The sequence below is a fragment of the Herpailurus yagouaroundi genome, unplaced genomic scaffold (genome assembly GCF_014898765.1).
Source record: "Herpailurus yagouaroundi ecotype Mexico unplaced genomic scaffold, PumYag 253, whole genome shotgun sequence".
Taxonomy (NCBI): Eukaryota; Metazoa; Chordata; class Mammalia; order Carnivora; family Felidae; genus Herpailurus; species Herpailurus yagouaroundi.
In genome coordinates, this window is record NW_024412470.1 from 6,129,902 (window position 1) to 6,155,203 (window position 25,302).

Genomic DNA, 25,302 nt, shown 5'->3' on the forward strand with positions numbered 1-25,302 from the left:
ATTGAGAGGTTCAGGTCTGGTGTTCATTCTAGCATCATGTCATGGAACAGAAAAGAAAAAAATAGAAAAGGAAATGCTCTAGGGGCACTCTAGAGGCACTCTGGGGGCACCTGGGTGGCTTGGTCAGTTAAGCATCTGACTCTTGAATTTCGGCTCAGGTCATGATCTCTTTGTGAGTTTGAGCCCTGCATCAGGCTCTGCACTGATGGCACAGAGCCTGCTTGGGATTCTCTCTCTCCCTCTCTCTCTCTACCCCTCTCCCGCTTGTCCCCTCTCTCTCTAAAATAAATAAACTTAAAAAAAAAATAGATGTTCTAGCCAGTACCTTCTCATGTAACTTCGTTTTCTCTCGAAGTTTATCTGTCTTCACAGCCACAGCCTAACTGCCTTCTCACTGTATGAAAACGAACAGGTGTGTTTGAGATTAAGGAAAGTATTAATAACTCTTCATTTGTATTATGCATTACAGTTCACAAAGTATTGTCTCCCACTTCATCTCATCTGATCGTCACAAAAATTCTGAGGTAAGCAGGGGAGATACTCTATCACGAACGTATAGACAAGTGAATTAAGTCTCAGCGAGGTTCCATGAAATACTTAGGGTCCTGCTTTGGGTGAATGGATGGCAGTAAAATTTAGGTGTTCTGAATTACAGCCCAGATCTTGTTCATTCCTTTATGATGATGTATCAAAACATGAAAAGTATAGCAATCACTTTAACTTGTTTTCTTCACTTAGAAAAATCTGTGTCAGACGCAGCCTGCCAATTAAGGAGTATATTGACTGAATGAAGATCCAGGCACATCGATAAGAATGTGTGAATTCTTGGTATACGCATAATAGGAGGTAATAAATAAACAACGGACAGTGGTGTCTCTCATCGTAGGGCTGACAAGGCGGAAACAAATTCAAGATCTGCCTCTAGGGGCGCCTGGGTGGCTCAGTCGGTTAAGTGGCCGACTTCAGCTCAGGTCATGATCCTGCGGTCTGGGGGTTCGAGCCCCGCGTCGGGCTCTGTGCTGACAGCTCAGAGCCTGGAGCCTGCTTCAGATTCTGTGTGTCCCTCACACTCTGCCCCTTCCCTGCTCATGCTCTGTCTCTGTCTCTGAAAAATGAATAAACATTAAAAGAAACAAAATTTAAAATATATTCCTCTTTATATTTTTATTTTATGTATTCTTTTTACTTTAGAGAGAGTGTATGTGGGTGAGAGGGGTAGAGGAAGAGAGAGAATCTTAAGCAGTCTCCATGCTTAGCTTGGAACCTGATGCAGGGCTTGATCCTATGACCTGAGCCGAAATCAAGAGTTGGACACTGAACCAACTGAGCCACCCAGGTGCCCCTAAAATATAAATACTCTAATGCAATCCAGCAGATAAAGCCCTTGTGCTATAAATATGGATAAATAACTAGACCCCAAAAGGCTACCCCTTCATTAAAGAATGGTTGGACTGGTTTTGTGTTCGTTTTTTTGGTTTAATTTCCTTTGTTGTTGTTGTTGTTCATAATAATAAATGTTACCACTTATTGAGAAAACCAGTGCACCAAGACTCATGCTAAGCACTTTCTGCCTTTCTCAGATCACCCTGTTTTACAGAATAAACCTGAGGCTCAGTTAGGTGAGGTGCTTGGTTGAATCCAGACTTTCTGACTCCATAAAGCTAGTTGATTTTTTGGTTTTGTTTCTTTTTGGTAATAGTGTCACTGATAAAATTCACATGCCATACAATTCACTCGTTCAAAGTGCACGATTAAATGCTTTTTAGTATATTCGCAGAGTGAATTCTGCAACCATGATCCCAAAGGAACCCTGTACCCACCCCTCCGGCTATCACTTCCGCCTCATCTTCTCATCCACCCCCCTCTCCTCACCCTAGGCAATCTCTAGTCTACTCTCTCCATTTCTGTAGACTTGCTTACTCTGGACATTTCGTATAAATGGAATCAGATATTGTAGGGTCCTTTCCATTTTTTACAGTAGCCCCAAGTGCACAAAATGGGATAAACCACAACCCGTGGCTCATCATGCACTGTCAATATTAGTCCACGGAGAGCCTACCACTTAATTAAAAAACTAGACCATTAACAATAATTTACGTCCCTTAATGATGAGCTTTTCCTCCATCCTTTCGCTCTGCCCTCCCATTCAGAGGTAACCACTCTGCATGGGAGTTTCGTTTATCATTCTCTTGTTTTTCGTTTTTTTTTTAATTTTTTTTTTTATGTAGCTTCATCACAAGCTATATATATTTATAAGCATTTTGGTTTAGTTGCACTTTAGAGTTTGAACTCTATGTAGTCATGAAGTCGTACACAGGGACACGTTTCTTTCACTGTGTTACGGGGTTCCCTCTACATTGGTGTATAAATCTACAGTTTATTCATTTTTCCTTGTGCGACTATCACAATTTATCCGCTCTCATGCCACTAAGCATTTGTGGGTTTTTTCTAGTATTCCCAGTCTGTTGGTGCACACGTACAAGCATTTCTCGAGTAAACACTCAAGAATGGTATTGGTAAATGGTACCAAAAAAATCCAACCTATTTCTTGTATTTTACTCCCCATCATCTTAATTTTTGCTAATTGAGTGGGTCTGAACTGGAATTCCACTGTGCTCTTGATTTGCATATCTCGGACTTAGGTGTTTGTGGTCCATGTTTACCTTCTGTGAAATACTTGTTCATGTGTTTTGTCCATTTTTTTCTATTGGGCTCTTTCTCCTGTTCTTATTGATCTGAATTTATTTTAATCCTGTCAGTTTATGTGTTGCAAATACTTTGTTTTTTTAAGATTTTATTTATTATTTTTTCATTGTTTTTTAAATAATTTTTTATGTTTATTTATTTTGAGAGAGAGAGAGAGAGAGAGACAGCACGAGCAAGAGTGGGGAGGGGCAGAGAGAGAAGGAGAGAGAGAATCCCAAGCAGGCTCCATGCTGTCAACACAGAGCCCAGTGCACGGCTCAATCTTGAGAACGTCCAAGCAACTGGGCCACACAGGTACCCCTTTAACATTTTATTTTTCAGTAATCTCTGCACCCAGTGTAGAACTCGAACTCACAACCCCGAGATCAAGAGTCACACGCTCTACCAACTGAGCCACCCAGATACCCCACAAATCTCTTAACAGACTACATTTAATTTTCTTAAAGGTATCATTTGACAGGCAAAAGGTCCCAATTTTAGTTTAGTTATTTTGCCTGTCATCTACTCTAGATCAACTATATGAGGAACTGTTTCTCAGGCAGTGGACAACAGACAGCACAAGACCGGGATTACCGAAGAAGTGGAACTCATAAACTAAGTTCTACACAGTCTGACTTCTCCACCTTGGAACAACCTCTCCTGAACAGAGCACTGGGCCGGAGTCCCAAGCAAAGCACGGCAGTCCCGCTAAGCCAGTGAGCCGGAGATCAGAGCTGGGGGCAGCTGAGCAAGGAGGGAACTGTGCGGTGGACTGCGTATCCTCAAAAGTGTGTGAAGCCCTTGAGTCCGTGGTTGATGGCTGCACTGTCCATAGACTGAAAGATGGGTGTATTTTAGCAGAAAGCATGAACTCAACTATTGCACAATTTCTGTATTTCAGAGGCTTTTAAGAGAAAACAAGACTTTAAAATTATCTTTATTTAGTTCCTGTTATCTGCTGTCTAAAATCGTCATGATGGGTGTTCACTTAAGATTTGTTAAGTATTGGGGCGCCTGGGTGGCTGTCGGTTGAGCTTCCGACTTCAGCTCAGGTCATGATCTCACGGTTTGTGAGTTCGAGCCCCGCGTCGGGCTCTGTGCTGACAGCTCGGAGCCTGGAGCCTGCTTCAGATTCCGTGTCTCCTTCTCTCTCTGCCCCTCCCCTGCTTGTGCTCTGTCTCTCAAAAACCAAAAATAAATTTAAAAAAATACAAATAATAGATTTGTTAAGTATTCATTATTATCCTAGGCATTGGTTATATTTTTCATTCTTCATAGCAATCCACTGAGAGAAATCCTACTATCTCTCAACTACAGGTAAAGAAACTATGAAAGCTCAGTAATTTGTCCAAGAAGTCACAGAACTACCTAATGATAAACCCAGAAGTCAAAACTAAGTCTCCCGAGGCCCCTACCCTGGGCACAGGAGCCCCAAGATACTATTTCCCATACAACAGGCACACTAAGTCAATAGCTTTCATGAATTTCCATTCAGTTCTACTCAATATTTATTTCTTTAACGTTTATTTATATTTATTTTCGAGGGTAGGGAGGGGTGGAAACAGAAAGAGAGACCATCCCAAGCAGGCTCCGCACTGTCAGCACAGAGCCCTATGAGGGGCTCAAAGTCACAAACCGTGAGATCATGACCTGAGCTGGAATCAAGAATCGAACGCTCAACTGACCGAGCCATCCAGGTGCCCCTTCTATTCAATATTTAATGCGCTAGAAATTCTGTTGAGGGTTGCCGATAAAAGATTATTAAGTTCATGGGGCGCCTGGGTGGCGCAGTCGGTTAAGCGTCCGACTTCAGCCAGGTCACGATCTCGCGGTCCGTGAGTTCGAGCCCCGCGTCGGGCTCTGGGCTGGTGGCTCGGAGCCTGGAGCCTGTTTCCGATTCTGTGTCTCCCTCTCTCTCTGCCCCTCCCCCATTCATGCTGTCTCTCTCTGTCCCAAAAATAAATAAAAACGTTGAAAAAAAATTAAAAAAAAAAAGATTATTAAGTTCAGATAATGTACTATTAAGAAGGACAGGGATGCCTGGGTGGCTCAGTCGGTTAAACGTTCAACTTTGGCTCAGGTGATGATCTCACAGTTCGTGAGTTCAAGCCCCATGTCGGGCTCTGTGCTGACAGCTCAGAGCCTGGAGCCTGCTTCGGATTCTGTGTCCACCACCCCACCCGGCCTCTCCCCTGTTCGCGCTCTGTCTCTCTCTCAAAAGTTAACTAAATGTTAATAAAAAAAATGTACAAAGATAACATAACAATGTGATGATTTGAGAAGAGGCTGTGAGGGACCAGTGAGGACACAGAGGGGAGACTGACCTACCAAGCCCGGCAGAGGACAGGCTTTGCTGGAGCTGCTAGGCTCTGGGTTGCGAATCCCCTCTACTCTTTTCCTGGCTGCCTAACTCAGGGCTCTGCGGGTCACAAACACTGACGGAACTGGGAGGCAGTACACGCAGTACAGATAGAGCGCGTGCTCTCTGGAACCGCAGTGGCCAGGTTAGGGTCCTGGTGCCACCATCTATGAGCTGTGACTTTGTGCAAGTCACTTAACCTCTGAGACCCCCCTTCCTTCCTGGGTAAAACAGGAATAACTCATAAGATTGTGGAGACAGAAAGACATCATGTAAAGCCCAAAGTGCTTGATAAATTTTAGCCATTATTATTCATGAAACTGACTATAGTGGACCTAAAAATCACAGTAGATTCACACCGCTCTTACTGCATCGTGCAATATGATCATCGGGCATGAAAACCCTAGCAAGTTAAGCTCTGTGTGGAAACCAAGAACCAAGTCTACTCGTTTCTCTTGCATTCCCACCTCCATTTGCCAGAGATCATGAGAACCTGTAAATCCTACTTAACAGCTTTTGACTAAAGTTTCAGAGAGGAGATGCCCTGACAATCTCGGCCTGAGCTTTGAGACCTTGCCCGTGTCATCCGGGCATTTCGTTCCTGTAGGGCTGACCTTCCACAGAAGGGTGGGTCTCCAACCCACTCGCCAGCCCCCAGTAGTAAAGCTGGTCCTACACATGTGGTCGCTTGAACTTGGTTTATGTTGGTCTGTGGGGCACTTACGTGTTTCACATGTATATTATAAGGATGAATATTTATTGAGTCATCTTACTAAGTATAAAATATTGAACCAAGTTACTGACAAGGGATAATTTGTGCTATTTTCTTGCAGATGGTTTAAATTTTCTTTTTAATTTTTTTTTTTTTAATGTTTGTTTTTGTGAGAGAGAGAGAGAGAGAGAGAGAGAGAGAATGTGGACACACAAGTGGGGGAGGAGCAGAGAGAGCAAGACACAGAATCTGATGCAGGCTCCAGGCTGTCAGCACAGAGCCTGATGCGGGGCTTGAACTCATGAACCATGAGATCATGACCTGAGCTGAAGTCACACACTTAACTGACTGAGCTACCCAGGAGACCCTTGCAGACGGTTTAAAGCCAGTGGGGAAAATGTGAGGTTTGCCATCTAAATACTGGGCTTGTTCTAAAGTTAGTGAGCCCTTCACCTCACGCCAGTCAGAATGGCCAAAATGAACAAATCAGGAGACTATAGATGCTGGAGAGGATGTGGAGAAACGGGAACCCTCTTGCACTGTTGGTGGGAATGCAAATTGGTGCAGCCACTCTGGAAAACAGTGTGGAGGTTCCTCAGAAAATTAAAAATAGACCTACCCTATGACCCAGCAATAGCACTGCTAGGAATTTATCCAAGGGACACAGGAGTACTGATGCATAGGGGCACTTGTACCCCAATGTTCATAGCAGCACTCTCAACAATAGCCAAATTATGGAAAGAGCCTAAATGTCCATCAACTGATGAATGGATAAAGAAATTGTGGTTTATATACACAATGGAATACTACGTGGCAATGAGAAAAAATGAAATATGGCCTTTTGTAGCAACGTGGATGGAACTGGAGAGTGTGATGCTAAGTGAAATAAGCCATACAGAGAAAGACAGATACCATATGGTTTCACTCTTATGTGGATCCTGAGAAACTTAACAGAAACCCATGGGGGAGGGGGAGGAAAAAAGAAAAAAAAAAAGAGGTTAGAGTGGGAGAGAGCCAAAGCATAAGAGACTGTTGAGAACTGAGAGCAAACTGAGGGTTGATGGGGGGTGTGAGGGAGGAGAGGGTGGGTGATGGGTATGGAGGAGGACACCTTTGGGATGAGCACTGGGTGTTGTATGGAAACCAATTTGACAATAAATTTCATATATTAAAAAAAAAAAATAGCTTCACCTAAAAAATAAAAAAAATTAAAAAAAATAAAATATTAAAATAAAAAAAAAAAATAAAGTTAGTGAGCCTTCAAGGAACTCAAATACAAGTTATCTGAACCGTAAATGTGTAAGAGCTGAGACAGTTTCGAAGAAGCACTCACTCTACCAGTTACCACAACATATTACATAAAGCGCCAGCTCCTGTTCCAGGAACGCTGTTCTTGGCTTCTGAGCCAAGCTTTCCCGTTGGGCTGTGTGACCCTGGGATACCATCTCACTGGCAGATTCTTCTCCACTGTCCAGCTGCCTACTGCCACATCCCCGTTTCCAAGAGAAAGGTCAGGGACACAGGAGTTCCAAAGCATGTCTCAGATTGCTGTGCTTGGCAAAACAACAACACACTAGAGCCCTCTGAAGTCAGGCCAACCCTCTACCCGCTCTGACCCAAATTAGTCTTCTAGAGTCAAAGGTAGCTCTCTTGTCAGAAGGTCACTTAGCCCCAAGCCCCCATGTCTTAATACCCCCAAAACAAAGAGAATTCCTTTCCTAAATCCTTCTCTGTTTCCAAAATTCCTCAAGAGAACGCATGACCAATATATTCCTTATGATGGTAAACCTAAATGTGGATCGTTTAGAAACTCCAAGAATAGAAATCCACTTAACAACACTGCAAGTTATGTTTTATTATACAACAGTCAGAAGGAAATTATCTGCAGACAGCAATAACTGCCATAGACCTGTATTCTCTAATTAAACAAATATATTTCTTATTTGAAGGTTTATTTCTTAATAAATATTATATTTAATGGTACAAAAAAGAAAAATATGCTATTTACAAAGAACAAAAGCAGCGAGGCTGTTTCTTTTTTAGCTATAATTACAATAAAAGAAAATACAGAAATATAGAAAATATAGAAAAATATAAAAATATAAACTACATCATACATATGCCAATTAAATACATTCAGTAACACCTACCGAGCTACTATTCTGTAGCTACTCATCTTAAATAACTAATATTCAGTATCAGAGTCCTGGGTTTACAATACTGTGTTTTTTCACAGATTTCCTTATCCGCCTTATTTTTTTCCTTAAGACTTGATGATCTTGTTTGCAAATATACCGAAAGTATCTACAACCTACAACAAAAAAAACAAATGAAGCAAAATCAACAAAGAGTTTTAATACTTATCAAATTCTTCAAGTATATTTCCACATTTTGAAAATTTTGCTTCAACTCTGGCATACTATCGATTATTAAAATAAGATGGCTTTGTATTATCTATACCAAGGTATCCTGAGCACATTCTAAGAGCTATGACCAGTGAAACGCACACTTTCTACATATGAAAACGTTTCTGATTGGTTGCTAATGAAAGCACATACTTTAGCTGGTTCCAGCCTGCCTCCCAAGCCCCAGTTAAGGTGATATGCATATTATACATATATTCACATATTGAATGAGACTCCGCCAAAAGCAAATTACTACAAATTCTCTTTCAATGTCAGCTTGTAAAACAGCGGAAGAGGCATCTGTAACAATACAAAGGTTCTCTGTAAGAAAACCTTGATGTGAAGGATTAAAATAAACTCCTCACAGGTCAGAAGAGATGAGAACTTAACCAGCCGTTCTAACCATCCAGAGAGCAGCTGGATGGTGATGGGGCAGCTCTGACAAAGGTCTTTTCACAGTCTTACAATGCCATGGGTTCACTGGTCAAGTATTTCAAACATGAATCAAATTTCTATTAAAAAAAAACTAGACTGGGTGCGTCTGGATGAACGTCTAAATCTTGATTTCAGCTCAGGTCATGATCCCAGGGTTCTGGGATCGAGCTCCACACTGGGGTGGAGCCTGCGTGGGATTCTTTCTTTCTCTCTCTCTCTCTCTCCCTGTCCCTCTTTTTCTCTCTCTCTCCCTCTCTCTCCCTCAGCCCCTCTCCTCGACTCAGGCTTTCTCTTCAAAAAAATAAATAAAAATGTAAACTGGATATTTTAAGAGATTTTTTTAGGGGCACCTGGGTGGCGCAGTTGGTTAAGCGTTTGACTCTTGATCTCGGCTTAGGTCATGACCTCACAGTTCGTGAGTTCAAGACTCGTGTCAGGCTACACATTGTCAGTGCAGAGCCTGCTTGGTATTCTCTCTCTCTCCTCTCTCTCTGCCCCTCCCCGACTCCCTTTCTCTCTCTCTCTCAAAATAAATAAACCTTAAAGAAGAGAATTTTTTTTATATTTGATGAGTGAGACCATAAATCACAAAAGAACCAATTTCATTACAGTCTCACCATACATTCATCTTCTCTGGGAAATTGCTAGGATATATACTGTACCTACAGTAACCATTGTCCCTGAAATAGTATGCTAGAATTACTAACGGTTTATTAGCTAGAAAGCAGTGCTGTGATGTTAATGTAATAATCCGTATTTCCAAACACATCTACCACTTTAGCAAAAAACAAAATAGTTTGTACACAGATTTCTGCTTCCATCTAGAATACAGAAAGATAGAAAGAACTCTAATCTCACCCTAACACAGAGAAAAAGCCAAATAACCTACAAACTCCTTCCTCCACCAGAAGACATATAGTCACAAGGACAAAGGGCCTGGCTCGTCTTACCAGAGCATGGGAGGAAGGGCAGCTACCAGACCCTGCTCACAGCATGAAGTAAAGGCAGATCGTGACCAGAATTTGAATCCTGTGATAGAATGGGGGTAACCAGAGCACGGACAAAACCCAGCTCAACTCCTGAACAGACTGACTCAACCCCCACACTAACACCGGAAAAAAGAAATGTACCCATTTTCAGGCATGATTATGCCTGATATTCACAGAACACTTTTGAATTTATAAAGCACTTTGATGTGACGCTCACTTGATGCTTACAACAATCCCGTAGGCAGCATGGACAGGTGTTAGGAAGCCCACTCAGAGAGAGAGTCCCAAAGGTTAACTGTTTGATCTAAGTGACAGGAAAAGGTGACAGACTGGAAAATCAGTCCAGACTCGGCTCAAACACAGACACCTTTAGATATCTGTACTAGATGCCTCTACGCTCATAAGGAAGTAGAAATCTCAGTCTGAATCACATTTCTGTTCCTTGGCATCAGTGTGTTAAGACAGAAATCTTGGGGCGCCTGGGTGGCGCAGTCGGTTAAGCGTCCGACTTCAGCCAGGTCACGATCTCGCGGTCTGTGAGTTCGAGCCCCGCGTCGGGCTCTGGGCTGATGGCTCGGAGCCTGGAGCCTGTTTCCGATTCTGTGTCTCCCTCTCTCTCTGCCCCTCCCCCGTTCATGCTCTGTCTCTCTCTGTCCCAAAAATAAATAAAAAAACATTGGAAAAAAAAAAAAAAGACAGAAATCTTACAATTGTTTTCCTATTTATTTGTCCTTCTCCTCTTAGGAACCAGCATTTCATTAACCCTCGTAATCATCTGAAACACTCAATGAGAATACTAATTCCAAAATAAAACCAACGATCTCACAGCCGAGCTGAAGAATCTCTTTAGGATACCCTGAACTCTCTAGCAACAGACTGCTTACTCATGGACACGGGTGACACTCACTTTTTCTCTGACCTACAGTTTCCCTGCTCCATTGGCACCGAGCACTGAGAGTTTTGACAGCCAGCATGTTCCACGAAGAAAAGATCAATTTCCCTTTCTTTAAGAGGATTTTTAAATAAGTTAATAGGAGGTATACTCTTTACGGGACAAATGTTCCCTCCGAACCGGAACAGGTAAGTAAGTATAATGCGGAGCTATTATCAAACAATAAGGTCAGCAAAGAATCTTTTTCTATTTCTAATACTGTCAAGTGGACAACGTCAGTAAACTTTCTACGCGGTTGTTGTGGAAACAGTCTGCATCCTCTATCTTAACTGGCCCCTAAAGATACGCAAATTACAGCATAAAAAGCAAGCACCGCAATCAACAAGATGACATCAGTTTCCAGTCCACGGACAGTCCTTACAAGCAGATCACCTGGCCCCAACTCAAGGTTCATTTTTCCATTCACCAGTTATCCTCTCCAGCATCTAATGTCCTTGGGCACTGTACCAAGTAAGCTGTGACACGAATGAATGGTCGCACTTTGTCATTTCAAAATCATCCAAAAGCTACGTCTACATAAGAAGAAAACAAAACCCCATACCTTTTCCTAACAGTATTCCAGCTACCAAAGCCTTCTCACAAGCCAAAGCTATATCCTCTTTCCAATCGCTTTTTGCCCAAAAGGAGCTGAAGTGAAAGCTAGGCCACCAGGTTTTCCTGGAGTTCCACTCTTCTTGGACCCAGGCAAGGTGGTTCCTGGAAAAGAAAAATGTCAAAAGAGAAGGTCAGTGATGGAGATGGACCTATACTGGCAGAATATGAACTTAAGAAGAGTCTGTGGAAGGGAGCCTGGGTGGCTCAGTCGGTTAAGTATCTGACTTCAGCTCAGGTCATGATCTCAGGGCTCGTGGGTTCCAACCCCGCGTTGGGCTCTGCACTGACAGCATGGCACCTTCTTGGGATTCTCTCTCTTTCTCTCTCTCTGCCCTGCCATGACTTGCACGTGCTCTCTCAAAAATAAATAAACACTTTAAAAAAATGACAAGGGCCACTCCTTCTTTTCTCAAAATGGTATTATGATCAGAGGGATAGTTTTAGATATCCAGCTCACAATGGACGTAACAAACATCTGCTGAATGGATAACTGACAATGATCTTATGAGGCCCTAAAAAGCCCCACAAAAAATTGTTGAAAACCAGCTAGGAGAAAAGCAGTTTCCATGTGATCTTACAAGATGATGACACACAGATCACCAAGAGCTTTACAAACAGCCTGGCGGAGAGTGGGGATGACCCCTTTTTGTCATCATTTCCAACTTGAAAACACGCACATTCTTTAGTACTGCAGTGGTAAGGTACAGTACTTATTTGGACACAATAAAAGGAATCTTTTTTTCTTTTAATGTTTGTTTGTGAGACAGAGAGAGAGACAGAGCATGAGTGGGGGAGGGGCAGAGAGAGAGGGAGACACAGAATTCAAAGCAGGCTCCAGGCTCTGAGCTGTCAGCACAGAGCCCGATGTGGGACTCAAACCCATGAACCATGAGATCATGACCTGAGCCAAAGTTGGACACTTAACCGACTGAGCCACCCAGGTGTCCCCATAAAAAAATCTTAATAGAATTTTTGTATGTTTTACCTGTGACCTTATTTCCTTGCTTCTGATGTACCCAGAAGAAACAACTGAAGACACAATTCAAGAAATCAAAAAGCACAAGCAAAGAATGACATTTAAACATTGACAGACATCAGCTACAATACTGGGAAATTTTACTGATGCTGAGCCAGTAATAAATACTGCTTCTTTTACTTACCCCATTAAAGTTTGTCTCAGATATTTTGCCAAATATTTCCAAGCAGTTATATTTTTAGTGCATCCAGCAAAATCTAAGACTCCAAATAATACTTCCAGCCCAAGTTTATGGTGGTCTTTTTTTTCTGCAATGGTCACAACAATTAGAGTTTACACAAGATACTGAAGTGCACAAAGCTAAAAATATATATTCAGTTGATAAAATATTACTGAATTGTAAGCCTTCTAGTTTGGTTAACAGTTTAAAATAATTCATTCTGTTCATACTCTCCTGTGATAAATCTGAAATATTCAATAATTCACTAATTTCGTCTTTGCTAATGAAGTCAGAGTGGTGAGTCTGATTTCTAAATGAGCTATACTTTACTGAGAACATTAAAGCGCCTGTCCTATGTAGGCATTTTATATATGTTCTCTTCTAACAGGAGAGGGACTGACACAGTCCCAGTACCTATTGGACTTAAGCTAATTTCCTTCTATGAAGAAGTTATGTTCTGGGGCGCCTGGCTGGCTCAGCTGGTGGACTGTATGACTCTTGATCTCAGGGTTGTGAGGTCAAGCCCCGTGCTGGGCATGGAACCTACTTAAAAAAAAAAAAAATGTTCTCTTCTATACCGAGCTAAAATGCAACAGAGATTAAATGAGGTGAATTATATTGCAGCCATTTCTCTTGTGCTAAATATTGCCTCATATTCTACAGCAGGGGTCAGAAAACTTTTCCTAATAAAGGGACAGTAAATATTTAAGCTTTGTGAATGATACGGTCTATGTCACAACTACACAGCTCTGCTGTTGTAGTGCAAAAGCAGCCACAGACAACACATAAATGCTCCAAAAGAACCTGATTTATAAAAACAGATTAGGGGTGGATTTGGCCCATGGGCCATAGTTTGCTAGTCTACAGCTTATCTGCACATGGAGATACAAAATAAAAATTATTTACCTGATTTTTTCAGTAATCTATGGAATTCTAACATGAGCTTATGAGATGGTACAATCTGATACAAAATCTGGAAGAAAAAAATAATCTTGTAAATTTTACACGTGATAACAACATTCCTCAAATTTCAGCTTAGTTTCAAATAAGGTCCTTATTGCCTAATATGCCCTCAGTAAATGAATCAAAGATTTAAAACATGTTTTGTTCTTGTCCAGTTTCAATTTGGGTATAGAAAGGTGTTCTATGTAAAGCTATTTTTAAAAATCCCTGTCGGGGCGCCTGGGTGGCTCAGGTGGTTAAGCATCCAACTTCGGCTCAGGTTGTGATTTCGCAGTTCGTGAGTTTGAGCCCTGCATTGGGCTCTACTGACACCTCAGAGCCTGGAGCCTGTTTCAGATTCTGTGTTTCCCTCTCTGTCTGCCCCTCCCGCACTCACGCTCTGTCTCTCTCTCTCTCTCTCTCTCTCTCAAAAATAAATACACGTTAAAAATTTTTTTTTAATAAAAATTTTTAAAAAATAATAAAAATGCATTTAAAATGGTCAATTCTGTATTATATATATTTTACCATTAAAAAAATTTTTAAGGGGCGCCTGGGTGGCGCAGTCGGTTAAGCGTCCGACTTCAGCCAGGTCACGATCTCGCGGTCCGTGAGTTCGAGCCCCGCGTCAGGCTCTGGGCTGATGGCTCAGAGCCTGGAGCCTGTTTCCGATTCTGTGTCTCCCTCTCTCTCTGCCCCTCCCCCGTTCATGCTCTGTCTCTCTCTGTCCCCAAAATAATAAACGTTAAAAAAAAAAAATTAAAAAAAAAAAAAATTTTTAAGCAATGTCCTATAGAGTAACAACCCCAAACATCAAACAGGGATAAATTTAACAAAATATATACAAAAACTATAAAACATTTCATAGGGAAACAAAAGACCTAAATGAATGGAAAGACATATGATGTTCACAATTTGGCAACCTCCATACTGTTAAAATGTAAATTTTCTCAGAATTGATCTACAGATTGAAAATCCCAGCAAGACAATTTCTAGCACTAGACAAGCTGATTTAAAAATGTATATGGAGGGGCGCCTGGGCAGCTCATTTGGTTAAGCATCCGACTCTTGGTCTCAGCTCAGATCATGATCTCACAGTTTGTGGGACTGAGCCCTGTGTTGGGCTCTGCACTGAGGAGCCTGCTTAGGATTCTCTCTCTCTCTCTCTCTCTCTCTGCCCCTCCCCTGCTCATGGTATCCCTCTCTCTCTCTCAAAAAAAAAAGAAAAAAAGCATTAAAAAAATAAAAATAAAAATGTATATGGAAAGGGGAGCCTAGGTGGCTTAGTCAGTTGAGTGTCTGAATCTTGGTTTCAGCTTGTCATGATCCCAGGGTTATGGGATCGAGCCCGTGTTAGGCTCTGTGCTGAGCGTGAAGCCTGCTTAGAATTCTCTCTATCTCTCTCTCTCTCTTTCTCCCCCCCCCACTCCTTCTCTCTCCAACTCATGCTCTCTCTCTCTAAAGAAATAAAAATAAAATACTTAAAAAAATTAGCTGAAAATCTATCATAGACCTAAACACAAATTTGTACTACTTCTAGAAAAAAGAAAAAAAAAACATAGAAGAGAATCTTCATTATCTTGGGCTTGGCAAAGATTTCTTGGACAAAAAGTAGTAACTATAAAAGAAAAAATGCATAAATTGTACTTCAAAATTAGAGATTTCTGCTCTTCAAAAGACATTATTAAGAAAAAAAAAGGCTCGGGGCGCCTGGGTGGCGCAGTCGGTTAAGCGTCCAACTTCAACTAGGTCACGATCTCATGGTCCGTGAGTTTGAGCCCTGCGTCAGGCTCTGGGCTGATGGCTCAGAGCCTGGAGCCTGTTTCCGATTCTGTGTCTCCCTCTCTCTCTGCCCCTCCCCCGTTCATGCTCTGTCTCTCTCTGTCCCAAAAATAAATAAACATTGAAAAAAAAATTTTTTTTAAAAAAGAAAAAAAAGGCAAGCCACAGATTGGAAGAAAATATTCTCAGTCCATGTTGTGAATCCTATGTCATATGCCTTAGGTAAGAACAGATTATATAAAACTAACAAATCCATGAGAAGACAAATTACTCTCTAAAAAAAGAGACAAAACGTTTGAACAGACACTTCACAAAAGATGATACAGGAGTAGCCAACAGGCATATGAAAAGAACATCATCAGTCATTAGGAAAATGCAACTTAAAACCACATGAGACACCACTGCATATCCACTAAAATGGCTATTAATTCAAACGATTGACAATACCAAGTGTTAGTGAGGAAGTGAGAAACTGAACCTTCACATACTGACGGCGTGAATGTCAATGGTATGGTCACTTCACAAACCGGTGGGGCAAAAGGCAACAAAAGCAAAAAAAAAAAAACAAGTGGGACTACACCAAACTAAAAATCTTCTGCACAGCAAAGGAAACCATCAACAGAATGAAAAGGCAACCCAGGAAAGGAGAAAATATTTGCAAATCACCTATCTGGTAAGGGTTTAATATCTAAAATATAAAGAGCTAATACAACTCGAAAGCAAAAAACAAAGAAAAAGGTACAAACTTCCAGTTATACAATAAACCTAAGTCCTGGGGATATAATATAGAACATGGTGACTATAATTAATACAGTATTGTGTATTTGAAGTTTCTGAGAGAATAAATCTTAAAAGTTCCCATCACAAGAAAAGTAAGTTGTAACTGCGTGGTGATAGATGTAATTGTGTGGTGATAGACAGATAGATAGAATTACTGTGGTGATCATTTTACGATACATACAAATACTGAATCGCTACACTGTATATCTAAAAATAACATACCGTTATACACCAGTTACATCTCAATCGAAAAAAAAAAACAGTTGGGCAGTTTCTTATGAGGTTGTTTCAAATTTTCCAGCAATTCCACTCATACAGTTACCCAAGAAAAATGACAATATATATGCACACAAAGCCCTGTACGTGAGTGCTCACCTCAGCATTCATAGCAGGCAAAAAGTGAAAATACACCATCAAGAAGTGTATGTGTAGAAATGGAACACTACACAGCAGTAATAAGGAACAAACTACGGACACCCACAATAACACGGATGACTCTCAAAAACATGCGGGGCAAGACAAGCCACACAATAAAGAGCACATATTGCAGGTTTCACGTGTATGAAATTCTAGAAGAGGTAAAATTAATGTGTAGTGACAGAAGGCAGATCATTATTTGCCCGGGGCCAGAAAAATGTGGGTAGATAGGCTACAAAAGGGAAATCAAAGATGTTCTGAGGGGATGGAAATGTCCAGCGTCTTGATCTTCATGGTGGCTACGTGGATGTATGTCTCTGTCAAAACGCCTTCAAGTGTACACTTAAAATAAGTGTCTTATTGTGTGTGAAAGGCTCCATAAAGCTGATTTTCAAAAATTATCAAAGCAGAACTTTCCAAGAAGGGTGGCAAAGGGTTTCTGCCCTCAGTCTCACTTGGGCAGGGCGATGGGGGAACGGGCCGTGGCAGGATCCCCTCAGGGCAGCACCTCAGGGCAGGATCCCCTCTGTCCACCTCAGGGCACCATCACACAAACAGAGTGACTTGCTAGGAGTGCTAGAATCTGCAAGTTGGAAGGCACGACCTAAGGATGTTTTGAAGTTTCTTTTTTTTTTAGTAATCTCTTTACCCAACATGGGACTTGAACTCACCACCCTGAGATCAAGAGTCACATGCTCTTCCAGCTGAGCCAGCCATACGCCCCTAAGGATGTCTTAAAGTAGATCTCCGACCCTGTTCAGTCATTGAAATAAACATTTTATACCTTCAGCACACTTATCAGTTTCTCTCTTGGTGCCTTCTCCCTCTTTAGAAAGTTGTATAAGTAGACGTGAGCATTTGGATTTGACGGGAACTTTTCATCATAGGCATAATTGGTGAGTACCTCTCGGGCTCCATCTTGATCCCCATAGAACTCCAGCATCTATATAAAATAAATCATAATGTCTTCGCTAAATTCTGTAAGACAGCTGAGTGAAAGATAATGTACAACTTGACTTTGTTGATGGGTACAAAAATTCACTAAAACGACAAACAGTACTTCCTGTACAGGGAACGACAGTAACGGCAGTTTTTGCTGTCACCAGCATACGTTACAACCTCTGTGGAACACACATCACTTACAACAAAGGCCCATATGGGTTCCCATTTCTTCCTGATCACATTTTTGTTACTGAAAAATGCAGCCACTTCAACCTAGGAGCTATTCCTGAAAGAAATGAAGGCCTCAAAGCAGGGCCCACTGACGAGTGAGAAAGACCCCACGAAGCAGCTAACCTCAGTGCCGACATGACTTCAGCCACAGAAGGAGCACGTGGGAACTAGGATTCCTTCCCTTCCGTTCCCACCCACACAGGGGAGTTCCCAGATTCACTGGCATGTGGTTTCAGAGAGTATCTTTTGTCAGCATAATTATCACGTTAGCGTTTATGTAACTTTCAAAAATTCTAAAGATTTATTCCCAGTGCCAAGGCCCCCCCGCCCGCCGTCCTTTCACAGCAACTCTGAGAGGACACAGCACCCTGACGAACTTCCTAAAAGCCATTATTCTTCATCCCACTTTATGACCTAGTTTCAGATTTTTGTCTCCTGGTCTTCTCTAGTCCACGAAATATAAAATATCTTTCTGCTTGGGAACACCTGGGTGGCTCGCTTGGTTATGTGTCTGACTCTTGATCTCAACTCAGGTCATGATCTCAGGGTGGTGAGTTCAAGCCATATGTTGGCTCCGCACTGAGCATAAAGCCTACTTAAAAAAGCTACAACCAACTTTTTGCTTTCCTTCTAAATTCAATAATAATACTAACAAATTAACATTTACAAATTATATTGCTATTAATTTTATAAATATTCAACCATGACCCATTATTCTGTGGTGAGGGGAACAAAAACAGTAACATTTACAGGATATTAGTAAAATAAAAATGACTCAGACCAAAAAGACATACCATAGTCCGTCTTTTAAATTTTTTTTTAATTTTTTTAAAATTTTTATTTATTTATTTAAAGACTTTATTTTTTTTAAGTAGTCTCTATACCCAACATGGGGTTTAAACCCACAACCCTGAGATGAAGAGCTGCATGCTTCACTGACTGAGCCAGCCAGGTGCCCCTCTCTCTTTTTAAAAAAAAAACAAAACAATTTTCTCCATTTAGTTGCCTTCTGACCAAAAAAGATAAGGCTTATAACAAAATGAAACGAATAAAACTTTATGAGAAGCCTACTTGCCTCTACATAACTCTTCACAAAAGGGTCCCAAACTCCAGGAGTTTGAATCAAGGCACCAAGGTTTACCGATGTCTTCCAACTGTGGTTGAGCATAGTCTGGGATGCTGTGTTGTAAGCATAGTCATCTTCATCTGTTCAGAGATAAAAGATTTTTGAAAGTTATTCAGTATCGAGGACACTCCTGATAGTAACAGCAATCAATGAACTATCCACAGGAAAAGTTCAGGCCCTGATGGCTCCGCCAGTAAATCCTAACAAACATTTAAAGAATAATACTACATCTTCACAAACTCTCCCCGCCCACCCCCAACTCCCTCCCTCCCTGCCAACACACACAAAAGGAACAAAAGGAAGTGTGGTCAGGAAGGCATACCTGGGGAGCTTTGAGAATGAACCTAGGTGGTAGTTACCTGGATATTTGTTTTAAATCATTCATTTTATCACACATCTGTGTACACACTTTTTCTGCATGTTATATTTCACAGTCTTAAAGGTTTAAAAGGAAAGTTAGTCTAGGGGCACCTGGGTGGCTCAGTCAGTCAAGCGACCGACTTCAGCTCAGGTCATGATCTCACCATTTGTGGGTTTCAGCCCCGCTTCGGGCTCTGTGCCGACAGCTCAGAGCCTGGAGCCTGCTTCGGATTCTGTGTCTCCCTCTCTCTCTGCCCCTCCCCCACTCGTGCACGCTCACGCTCTCTCTCTCTCTCCCCCTCTCTCAAAATAAATATTTTTTAAAAAAACTTAAAAGAAAAGTTAGTCTTTCAAAAGTGACAGCTAACCGAAACAAAATACTTTTTATTTTTGGCCAAAATAACAGCCCCTCCCCTTCCCCAAAATGCATAGGTATTCTTCTCCCAGAGGATCAACTAAATATATATCAATACGGACCTGAATATGAAGTGATAAAGGGAAAATAGGTTAAGAAACTACAAAGAATTTTAAAAGGAAAAAAAAAGCACACCCCTGAGTCAGTAGAAGTGGAGTGTGAATTTACCGTGGAAGGGGGTCTCCAGTCACCAGTGCGTCAAACCCAACCAGGAGAGGCCAAGAGCAACAGAGAAAAATCCCAAACCAATACTGAGCATTCGTTCAGGTGTTATGTTCTCATGAGTTTAGTTACACAGAACCAGTCCTAACCTTTCTTTATGAAACAAACATCCAAAGTTAAAGATGATCTAAAGAGCTCCACACATTATGTCATCTTTATGTCTTCTTGGTAGCGAACAAGCCGTCAGCTGCAGAAAGGTCCTAAATCATCTACCCGTGGAAGAGACCGTGCAAACGCCATGTTCCTACTGCTTTTATCATCAATGGTTGAGTTCCACCTAACCAGAAAGGTTAGGAAAAGGCAAATACTGGCTTTAAAACTCATCTAATCAATTAATATCAATAAGCCTTTTTTAGTTCTTTAGGTTTTATGTATTTTGAGACAGAGAGACAGAGAGCGTGAGCAGGGCAGAAAGGCAGAGGGAGGGAGACAGAATCTTCAGCAGGCTCCACGCTCAGCACAGAGTCCACGCAGGGCTCAATCCCACAAGCTGGGATCGTGACCTGAGCTGAAATCAAAAGTCGGACACTCCACCAACTGAGCCACCAGGTGTCCCTCAATAAGCCTTCAAAAAAAAAAAAAAAAGAAAATTATACCAGGCATTATGTCAAGGTTAACCAAAGAAATAAGAGATATGTAACCTCAGAAGACTGATTAGTCTAGAAGAAAGAAGAGATACAACATAAAGCAGACATGAAAAAACTTAGGACAATTAAAAAGCAAGAGGTAAAGAGTCAAATGATATAGGTCAGACATGGAGCTATGAGGTTTATGGTATGAGAATGAGGGGGTCTCACGAGTCATGGAAGGGCAGATGGCCTTCTAGACGGAGAGGAAGCATGAAGACTGGACAAGATTATCACAATGAAGACAGCTTTTCATGAGTGTCTTGGGAGAGATCATACTCAGAAAGAGGGAATGGAACTTTGAGATTAGTGAACCTGCATATCCAAGAGACCAAGGGAATACTATATACATGTAAGTATCGTAAGGAATCACTGCTTATACATATGAGCCAATATATACGGGGACTGAGATTTGGATGGAGGATGAGGAACTAAAAAGGGTTAATCCTAGAGAAGCTATGGAGGAAAACTACACAAGAGAAGGAAGATGCAGAGAATTAAGCACAAATCCGGGGATAGGAGAGGTAACATCACCACTGGAAGCAAGAGAAAGGGGACTCTGAGAAGTAGGGACATGCAGCCAATTCCTGGTGTGGTCAACCAAGAAAATCATGACCTTTGTACAGAAACAAAACAACTTTACCTTGCCCCATTCTCTAAGCATATTAGAGAAGAATATGAAGAATATGAAGAATATGAATGTGAAGAATAACATCATAAAACAGGGGCACCTGGCTGGCCCAGTCAGAAGGTCGTACAACTCTTGATCTCAGGCTGTAGGTTCAGGCCCCACACTGAATTTAGAGATTACTTAAAAAGAAATTTCTTTTTTAAAAAAACGAACATTATAAAACAAACTAAACTCCATTCTAAACACACAGGAAAATGGGGCACCTGGCTGGCTCAGTCAGTAGAGAGAGCACGCAGCTCTAGATCTTGGGGTTGTGGGTTCAAGCCCCATGCTGGGTATAGAAACTGCTTACATAAATAAACTTTAAAAAAATAAATAATAAGAAATTTAAAAAACAAATAAATACACAGGAAGAAATGTTTATTATATGCAATAATGTCTACTAAAAAAAATTTGTAACCTTTCTTGAAAATACTTAAAAAAACAATAAACTGGGGCACTCGGGTGGCTCAATCAGTTGAGTGTCCAACTTCGGCTTAGGTCTGATCTCGTGGTTCGTGAGTTCAAGCCTTGCATCAAGGTCTGTGCTGACAGCTTGCTCAGAGCCTGGACCCTACTTCAGATTCTGTGTCTCCTTCTCTCTCTGCCCCTCCCCAGCTCACGCTCTCTCTCAAAAATAAATAAATGTAAAAAAAAAAAAAAAAAAAAAATTAAAAAAACAATAAATCTAACATGGTCATGGACTTAATTTATGCATCATCTAATTTATGTCTGAAAAGTATGATATATCAGAAATATTACAAAGGATGATCAAGAATTTTACATCAATAGATATGTCTGTTCTCTGCAGTATCTGGAAAGAGCCAGGCTTCAAAGTAGGGGAATGAGGTTATTCCTTAATATCCTGTTTGTCTAGGGGCACCCAGATGGCTCAGTCGGTTAAGCATCTAACTCTTGATCTTGGCTCAGGTCATGATTTCATGGTTCGTGAGTTCAACTGCCACATCGGGCTCTGCACTGGTGCCGCAGAACCTGCTGGGGATTCTGTCTCTGCTTCTCTCTGCCCCTCCCCCACTTGCGTGCTCGCTCACGCGCACTCTCTCACTCACGCGCACTGTCTCTCTTTCAAAATAAATAAACTTAAAGGAAAAAAAAAGATCCTGTCTGTCCCTCTGATTTGGTCTCATAGCCATAAAAAGTACACTCATCTTCGCTCACCAAGATTAGACAATTCCATCTTCTTTTTAGACCAAGTATAATACTGCAAAAGCCCTTTATAGGCCTGAATAAGGTTGATTAACACTTCCTGGGACGATGACTTTTCCCCGTATCTCCACGTCTCTGCACGACTGAGATTTCTGTTTGCATCCTCAAGCATTCCATGATGCAGAAGGTATAATGCATGTTGTAAGGAGATCTGCAACAATAAAAAGAAAAAGCCCGCTGACAAACAGGTCATTAGATATCCGTTCATCCAAAACTTCAGTAAATATACATGCTGGGGCTAAATCCTTGGTAGTACATAGGTGATGTAACAATATTGTCTCTATCATCAAAAATGTCACTTTAGCAAAGAGGAAGATACATGAAACAATTAACATTATGCAAATGGGAGCTAAATTATGTAAACTCACAAAAAGAAAGCAGTGTCATTTAGTGAAACAAACAGACGCTTTCAAGACAGATAGTCCTGGCTCAGATGCTACTTAAAGCTACGTAAACCTGAGTATGTTACTTGGCCTGAGTCTTACCTGTTATATGGAACAATTATTATTAACCCTTCAGAAGGATGTTATAAAGATTAAATGAGATAATACCTGCATCCCACCTACTGCCTAGTTTGGTCCACAGCAGGTGATCAATACATTATTTTACAGATGTCATAGAAGCTCAGAGAAAACATCTTAAAAAGGACTACTGAAGAATGTCATTGGTTCAAATGGAAAAGTGAATGCGTACTATAGAAGCAAGAAGAACAACTACACAAAGATTGAGCATCACAAGTAGGGAGGATATTAAAGAGGGGAATAACGGGAAGTACAGTTAGTCATGTGAGTAGAGTCAGAGTTCAAGGCCTTCGTCACAAACTACTTCAGTAATTTCTGAACTGGTCTCTCTGATCTTGTCCCTCTAAAATCTGCCTTCCATGGGGCTGCCAAAGAAACCCCATCTTGATACTCATTTGTGTGAAACCTTCAATGGCTCCCACTGCCTACAGAGGAAAAACTAAGCTCCCTGGGGATGGCACAGAGGACCCAACCGACTTCCCCTGGCTTCTACCCAAGTGACTTTTAGAGTAACTGAAGCACTGGATGCAGGGCTATCAAATTCTCATCAATCCCTGCCTTGCCCGCCCAGCTTTTCCTCTGAGCTGCCCAGTGAACACCCACTTGTTTTTTCAGCCTCAGCCGAAGCATCGATTCTTTCCGTGACTCCCCTATGCATTTAATCCCAGCCCTCTCTGATTCCAGAGCTGACCATTCCCTCCTTCGTCTTCTCACTGTATCTTGTGTTTCTACTCTGGTACCCATAATTGATTCCACGTACATGCCCGTCTCCCTCTACTGCAAGGACTATGTCTAGCACATTATCTGGAAAATAGCAGAAAGTGTTTTACAAGAAATGTTTTACTGCCTATCTTAATTATCACCCTCGGACTCCGGAGTGTGAAATACGGTTCCTTTCAGGTTTCTTTACTTCAACTGAATAGATTCTATGGGCTTAAAAGAACCCAACCAATAATTTAGTTAAAATTCGACCCTCCCTCCCCAATCAAATGGCTAACCAGTGTCTTCCTGAAAGAAGAGAGGGGAGCACACACCAAGACAGGCCATTTCTTTTTCCAACCGTTCAGCTGGAAAGTTCTTCCTCAAGCAGAACCATAAGCTGCTTCTGTTTAAATTCCACCCGTAGCATACCTGGGCTACCAGAGAATAAGATCGCAAGAGAGCACCTGGCACGTAAGAAGAAACTCCGGAAATTTTTTCTAATTAAGAAAAGAATCCTAAACTGGGAGAAATCTTTCTTCAAAATAAGAAAGCAGTGAGAATGTAAAATGGTGCAAAGTTAAATGTAGACTTGTATCTTTGTATATTTTATATTTGCTTACATACAGATTTACATACATTTTATATGTATAAAACGTGACCCAGCAATTCTACTCCTAGGTATATACCGAAAGGAATTCAAAACAGGAACTCAAAGAGATACTTGTACACCAATGTTCACCACCAACAACGGATGAATGTGTGAACAAAATGTGATAGGTACATACGATAGAATGCTAATGAGCCATAAAAAGCCATAAAAAGTTCTAATGCTTGCCACAACATAAATAAGTCTTGAAAACACGATGTTAAGTGAAATAAGCTAGACCCAAAAGAACCAATACTGTTTGATTCCACTTATGTAAAATACCTAGAATAGATCAGGGTGTCTGGTGGCTCAGTCAGTTAAGCATTCGGTTCTCAGTTTCAGCTCAGGTCACAATCAAGTGGGATCAAATCCCCCGTAGGGCTCTGCCACTGACAGTACAGATCCTGCTCGGGACTCTCTCTGTCCCTCCCCCAGTGGTGCACGGGCGTGCACTCTCTCAAAATAAATAAATAAACATTGAAAAAATCTAGAATGTGTAAATCCATAGAACAGCAAACATATTAGAGGTTACCAGGGGGCTGGGAAGAGAGAATGGGGAGTAATTCCTTAGCGGGCATAGAGTTCATGTTCGGGATGATGAAAAATGTAAACCAGTGGCGATGGCTGTGCAACCCTGTGAATGTCATTAATGCCATTGAATTGTACACTTAAAATGGTTAAAATAACATATTTTATGGTCTATATATTTTACCACCATAAAAAAACTGGAAAATAGAAAAAGTAAAAACAAAACAAAAAAAGAACCACAGAGTAAATATTTTAGGTTTTACAGGCCATATGGTCTGTCACAACTACTCAATGCTGTCATTTGTCACACTAAAAGCAGCTGTGGCAATGAAATGAATGGGTATGGCTGTGTTTCAAGAACTTTAGAGATACTGAAAAAAATTAAAAAGCAAAGCATTTTAAAATTTTATTGAAAAAGTACTCTTTTAGTTAAATGTATACCACAGACAGGGAAGTGTCTACCATTTTGGAAACATCACAATGTTTCTGGATGAGACTCAATGTTTTTGGATGAGGCTTTAATAAAAAAAATCTAGAAAGGGAGCTCTGCCTACACATTAGGACCATTAAAACATTTTTATGAATGGATCGGAGAGTTAATATGCTAAAATGTCCATACTACCCACAGCCATCTGTATTTTTTTCCCTGCACATTCTATAATTTATTTATTTTTTATAATTTACATCCAAGTTAGCACATGGTGCAACAATGATTTCAGGAGTAGATTCCTTAAGCCCCTTACCCATTTAGCCCATCCCCCCTCCCACAACCCATCCAGCAACCCTCTGTTTGTTCTCTACATTTAAGAGTCAGAGCCATCTATAAATTCAATGTAAT

At 41.1% G+C, this 25,302-nt stretch overlaps 1 protein-coding gene across 6 annotated transcripts in view; it reads right to left on the minus strand.

Annotated features, from left to right (window-relative positions):
- Positions 1 to 319: 319 nt before the first annotated feature.
- TAF1A (TATA-box binding protein associated factor, RNA polymerase I subunit A) overlaps positions 320 to 25,302 on the minus strand; it is a 39,409-nt gene continuing 14,426 nt past the window's right edge. For 4 of the 6 annotated variants that reach the window (XM_040461043.1, XM_040461040.1, XM_040461045.1 and 1 more), the window contains 7 exons: positions 22,020 to 22,218; positions 18,497 to 18,627; positions 17,033 to 17,191; positions 13,234 to 13,300; positions 12,292 to 12,415; positions 11,079 to 11,233; positions 7,787 to 8,067 (listed from right to left, as the gene is read on the minus strand). In XM_040461043.1, coding sequence (XP_040316977.1) covers positions 7,955 to 8,067; positions 11,079 to 11,233; positions 12,292 to 12,415; positions 13,234 to 13,300; positions 17,033 to 17,191; positions 18,497 to 18,627; positions 22,020 to 22,218 — 948 coding nt within the window. In that variant the 3' untranslated portion in view covers positions 7,787 to 7,954. Of the gene's footprint in view, positions 395 to 7,786; positions 8,068 to 11,078; positions 11,234 to 12,291; positions 12,416 to 13,233; positions 13,301 to 17,032; positions 17,192 to 18,496; positions 18,628 to 22,019; positions 22,219 to 25,302 lie in introns of those variants that run through there. The other 2 variants (XM_040461041.1, XM_040461044.1) reach the window with 2 other exon arrangements.